Below are 6000 nucleotides of genomic sequence, written 5' to 3'. Positions count from 1 at the left end.
AAATTCTTGATTAATAGGGGTTGTTGCTATGTCGTATGGTGTTTTAAGAGCTTGTTCAAACATCCTCCAATAAGAATATGTTACTCTAACCGTTTGCTAAATGCATGTAATAGGAGTCCTTTGCCTAAACTGCGTTCATTAGCGAACCATCACGAAGGAGATCAATCCTGTTAAACCTTAAAACAGAATAAGTATGCAGAGCATAATTATCACCAAACATGGTGTGACTCAGTGGGCTTTCGACCTGGAGCACACAGTCCTGCTGGGCTGTATGTATTCATTCCTGACATTTAGACTCCTTTCAGCTTCGGCATATAACAAATTATGAATAGACAAAAAGATGACACTGAAACGCTAATTATTTCACAGAAAGAAAAAAAAAAAAAAAAACAGGCTAGGAGCTAGCGTGCCAGTAAAGTGATTTCTCTATTACCTCTAAAAATGTGAAATCTTGATCCAAGTCACCTCTCAGTAAAACTACATAAGTCACAGGTTATCTTATGAGCATACGTGTAATAAAAATCTTCCTTTAAAGGAGAAGTTTATTGTAAAATCAACTTTTTAAAATCTTTGTGTTATGTTATTCCCTAATCAAAAGCAAATGTGCCTTACAAAAAAAAAAAGAGGTCCAAATAATTATCTATGGGTCATCCAATAAAGCGTGCTCTACCTATCTTTTTTTTTTTTTTATGTGAGCTCTTTTTAATACAGAATGACATCCCGGTTGTGAGTCCTCGCATTTCCACAACCGTTTACACCAGCAAATGTCAGAAAATGTTGCATTTATATGATAATCCGGGACATTATCGCGGCCACCTTTCAGAGCAACCCTGGGAGGTTTGATTGCTCCGTTTTAATGAAAAGATTGTGCTGAATGCATTAAAACAAAGATGCAAGACGGCAGCAATCTCCTGAGACAAACAAGGTGTTTGTAAAAAAGGGCCCTGAAGCAGGTTGAAAGCCGGTGTAGACTGCAGATTGATTGATCCTCTTGTGAAGTTACGGCCGAGCCTTTTCTTGATTGTTTTCTTTTGTGGGTGCCGTTCCACACGGCCCGTTCTCATTGGGCTCTTTGCTGCAAAGCCCGGCAGATGAAAGAAGAACGCAACGCAGCATCTATTAATTTTTTTGGCTACTCAAGCACACACACCCCCACGCGTCAATTGCTATTATGTAGATGTCTTCTCAAACGTCCAGCAAGAAGCTGAAAGTGACTGGTCGGTCTTTCCGAGGCGCAGCAGACCACGGCTAACGTTTTGTTTCATGGAGACGCAGGACGACCGAATGCCAATTAGTCGTTTCTCTTTCTCTCCCACATCAAAGTTTGATGGAGCAGCATTGCAAGGTTTCAGTAAAATCAAAGAAATCTTTTTATTTATTTATTTTTTTTACATATTGGCACTTCAGAGCTACAAGCTTCAATGGATTTAATTTGATGGACCAAAACAGAGCCGTGCAGGACTGTGAAGGAGAAGGAGGGGGTGGGGGGATGATATCCATGGTTTTCAGATTTGTTTTAGAAATAAAGCCCCAAAAAGTTAGTTGTATGTTTTAGCACCCTCTCTCCCTCCTCCCCATTTGCTTTGATACCACCAAATAAAAATCAGTGCTGCACCCTGTTGCTTTCAGAAGCCACACTGTTTATAAAGGAGTTTTGTTAGAGAACATCAGTCGTCATTAAATGGAAGGAACACACCAGACAGGTCAGCAGGTTTTTAGATAAAGAAAAATATCAAAAACTCTGAAATGTAGCTCAAACGTTCTGTTACAAAAGTGTTGCATATGTTAAAAACAACTGAAAACAAATTTTACTTCTCACCATGTCTAATCCTTTGAACTTAGCCTTTGTCTCTTTAAGAACCTCCTCCTCTTTCAGACACCATCTCTTAAACAATGCGCCGCCATCATGAGGTTTTTTAACTTTTCTTACGAGTGTCGGACTGAGAAGAAGCTCACTTCCGAGGCGGAGCTTTGGGGGAAAGGGGCGGGGCTTTGTAGGAGCGGGTGTTTAGGCGCCTCTGAACGGTCGCTACGGGAGATCCAAATATTCCTCAAACACGCATGAACGACTCAAAGCGGCAGTCCAAGAACAGCATCAAAACATGTTGTCGTGTGCTACATACTGTCCATGACATGAACCTAAATAAAACACACTTGACGTTTTTGGTTATAATGTCACAGGATGAAAAAGTACGCAAGAGGATTCGCCCTCCTGAACGGAAACAAGAATTTCAACACAGGCAGATTTCTACGCTGTTTGCACGGCTCGCTCCCTTCACACACACTCAGGTGAGCCGTCTAGAAGAAATGTCTGCTTTTTCCTTTTTGTTGTTCTCTAATCCCCTGAAGACTCTTTCCACTTGTTTGCCAACCCACACATTTGGTTTCAAGGTGTCTTGAACACACACACACACACACGCCTGCGCCCCCCCCCCACAAAAGAAGCAAATTAAATTGTTTCACCACGGTTCGACACATTCACTGACACCTCTGTGACTTCTCTATATAATGACTTCTGGAGCTTTTCAAACAAAAATAGCAATGAGAGAATGTAATTTTTTATGGAGGTATATGAGAAAGTTTTCTTTCTTTTTTTTTGTACTAAGTTAATGGTTCCTGCAACTAAGTAACCATCAGACAAAAGCACATTTACATCAAAATGTGTTTAAGTTTTTTTTTTGTTTTTATCCAGCCTTTAGACATTTTCTACAATCCAAAATCTTTTACACACAACAGAGACATTTGGCTCGCTATAGTTTAGAATCCATTCTTTTTTAATATTTAAATGAACAAAACAAAAACAAAACAGCACAAATAAAACATTTGCTCATTTTTAGCAACAAAAATGGGTTACTGCAAGGGCTTCTCAATGCATTCACAGAAGGATCTGAACAGTGGACGTCTAGCAAGTTTAGGTTTTTCTTACCGTTAAAAATATCCCCACCCTAAAATATTAATTTTATTCGCCTAGTCGGGGCACAGAATCCTTGCTTTTTAAAGGTTATCAAGAAAGTCTGAGGTATACAACCGAAGCAAAAGCCAGTCAAAAACAAAAAGTGAAACTGGACAAAAATGAAATAAAATAAAATAATAACAACAAATATATTTAAATAAAGAGAAAACGGAGGTCGTAATTGCCTTCTAGGAGCACAGGGTCGCAACATTAGTGGGAGATGTCGCCGTAATTTGTGCTGGTGTGATAAATGCAGTTGTTTTACCTGCAGTCACAAGAGTAAAACAACCCCACAAAAAAAAACAAGTTTTGGACAGTCATTATATACAATGGGGCATACAGTCTAATTTGAAAATAGAAGGATTGTTGAAATGCTCAGATTTGTTTTTATTTGCTTCATGACGAGTACACAGAATGTAGAGAGGAAATGACAACAAGAAACAACAAACCCAGAATGTACGTACGTATGGTTTCAACTTACTCTGTATATGTCTGAGCCCAAATCAGGTTCTGATACACATGCAAGTTTTGAAAGTGGATTTAGAGATAACAGTATTGTACAAGATAATAATTACATTTTTTCTTTTTATTATATATATATATATATATATATATATATATATATAATTATCAAAATACACCTTCTTTCTTAGCACCACTATGTACTTTTTGTTTGTGTGTGTCGTGTTTTTGATCGAGCACCATTTGTTGTTGTCGTACAGCACCTGGGGGGGGATTTCGGCGAAGAGATCCGCTTCGCCTCGTGTCGCCAGGCCCTGTCCGTCGGGTCACCTCCGACTCCTCCTCGTCTGCCACGCCGCTCCCGTGTCCCTCGCCTTCCTTCCGTAGCGTGCTGTAGTCGTGTGGCACGACGACTACGACGCGTGGCACGGAGCGCTTCCGTGCAGAGATGGAAAGACACGTCTGCCACGCCATCGCTCATTCAAAACTTGCATGTGGCATAGAAAAAGGGCTGGGGGTAAAGGGGGGGAGTTTAAAATTTGGTGGCACCCAGGATGTCCTGGCTTGACTTTATTTCCTGTCCTCATCAAGTCCTTAATTTTTACATTTTTGTTTTTTTGTTTCTAACTTTGTTTATCCAAGGAAGCAGACAGGTCCAACTTCAAACCCGAACTTCTGGTTCGGGTCCCCGAAATCAGTCAACATGACATCGACGATTGGAACCTGGTCGATTTTGGGAGTGTTGAGCTCCATCACAGTCTTTCCGTAGCCGTTTCTTGTCTGCAGGATAGGAAAGAAAAGAAAACAGAAAAAAAGGACATGAGGCAAAGTTCAATACCAGCTAATCGGTGGAAGGCATTCTGGGAATAAATAGGCCTGTTAAAATGAAAATCCAAATTAAGACAGCAATCTCAAAACATACTTCAGCAGCAGGATAAGGTGCCAGACAAAAGAGGACTTTTCACAGTTAGCAGCCGACATTAGCTACAATCGCAGCTTTTCAACGCTGTCTCATTCAGTCGGGAATAATAGCTCTGTCAGGCAGGCGCTTACAGGATGAAACACTGAAGAGCTCCTTAATGGGTATTTAAAAAGAAAATGCTCACCAAATGGTAAAAAACATGATTTTCCTATGGTTTTAGGTACTTTTTTAAAGCTCTCAAGAGAAAGGGTAAAACCTAAAAATGAGTGTTAATGTACTGGGAGTAAATTAACAAATGATAAAGTTCAAAAGCGAATTTGTGTTTTAAGCCAATTAGCTGCGTATAACCACACTTTAGATAACAGGAAAAATGGACGATGTTCAGCTTGTTTTGGCCTGATTGGTTTTAAACCTCTATTTTCAGGCCTTTTCTGTTCAGTGAATGCCACAATTCAGTGAACCACACTCTTTGATGTGGATGTTGTTACTGAGCAAAGGTGACTCAAGAGTTAGCTTTCTTCCAATGTCAGTGCCTGGTTCAAAACTCTAGTCAAACGATGTAAGGAGCTATTTAAAAGGAACCTTGATTTTCTAGGACGTGTTTTTTTTCTGGAAATCTCATCGTTGGGACAAAGACCAACATATAGAGAATACACTGAGACTGGCAACAGTAGCTACGTGAATTACCAATAAAAGATGCTGCTGACAAAGCTAGCTAGTTTGCTGTTTCCTTCAGGCTGCGAGAGAGTAAGAGAGAGCAACACTATCTACCAGATAACAGGACGGTTTAAATAAAACAAAGCTGCTCTATTTTATATTAGTAAAACACATAAACTTGTAAATGTGAGAAAAGTCCCATGAGATAAAAACCTACATGCAATTTACGAGATTAAATGGCAATATTTAAGACCTGTGGTTAACGCCTTAAAGCCCGACTTACATTTTCTTGAATGAATGTAAGATATTTTCAAGGCCTTAATTTTAGATCCACAAATTAAAGACTTCTTAAGGATGCCCTGCTGGAAATCAGGAAAAACTGGGAAACCTGTCAGCGCATCTGAACTACCAACATCCAAAGTCTGATCTACGGACGCCGCTTACCGAACATCCATCCGAGATGGCCTGAAGGAACGGGTTATTGTCGAAAGACATCTCCTCGTCGTTGGCGCCCAGGAAGCGCAGCGCCTTGTCGTGGCTGTCGCTGGCCGCGTCGTGCCACGCCACAGATTGGTGGCAGCTGTAGGTGAAGTTTTGCCTGGCTGAGGCGGTCAGTAGTCTGAGGAAGGTCATCTGTACCATGTTGATGGGGTTTCCGTCGGCATCCACATAGGAAAACTGTCAGGGAGGGAATAGAAAGAGAAGATTATGAAAAGTTTTTTTTTTTTTTTAATGTTTATCATAATGTAATAATTGCACTCAATAAATGTAATAGTCAATGTTTTGCTGGTTCTGTAGCAACAGGTTTAGGTATCGCTTTTCTATTTGCAAACGAGAGAAATAAAATCAGATCTTTTCCATAGTTAAGCTATTGCATAGATACTAAAATATGTATAGGTAGTTTTTTAAAACTCAGTATTATCTCCTTTTGAGGAGATTTTTTGCCGTTTGATTTATAAACCTCTGTGATAAAAATTTCCACTAACTAACTATTTATATAAAAGGA

At 39.8% G+C, this 6000-nt stretch overlaps 1 protein-coding gene across 8 annotated transcripts in view; it reads right to left on the bottom strand.

Annotated features, from left to right (window-relative positions):
* Positions 1–2747: 2747 nt before the first annotated feature.
* Positions 2748–6000, bottom strand: part of col11a1 (collagen type XI alpha 1 chain) — a 98165-nt gene continuing 94912 nt past the window's right edge. For all 8 annotated transcript variants that reach the window (XM_023326579.1, XM_023326576.1, XM_023326581.1 and 5 more), the window contains 2 exons: positions 5439–5672; positions 2748–4195 (listed from right to left, as the gene is read on the bottom strand). In XM_023326579.1, coding sequence (XP_023182347.1) covers positions 4049–4195; positions 5439–5672 — 381 coding nt within the window. In that variant the 3' untranslated portion in view covers positions 2748–4048. The remainder of the gene's footprint in view (positions 4196–5438; positions 5673–6000) is intronic.

This window comes from Xiphophorus maculatus, chromosome 21 (assembly GCF_002775205.1).
Source record: "Xiphophorus maculatus strain JP 163 A chromosome 21, X_maculatus-5.0-male, whole genome shotgun sequence".
Taxonomy (NCBI): Eukaryota; Metazoa; Chordata; class Actinopteri; order Cyprinodontiformes; family Poeciliidae; genus Xiphophorus; species Xiphophorus maculatus.
Note: the sequence above shows the minus strand (reverse complement) of the source record. Positions and strands in the feature narration are given on the sequence as shown.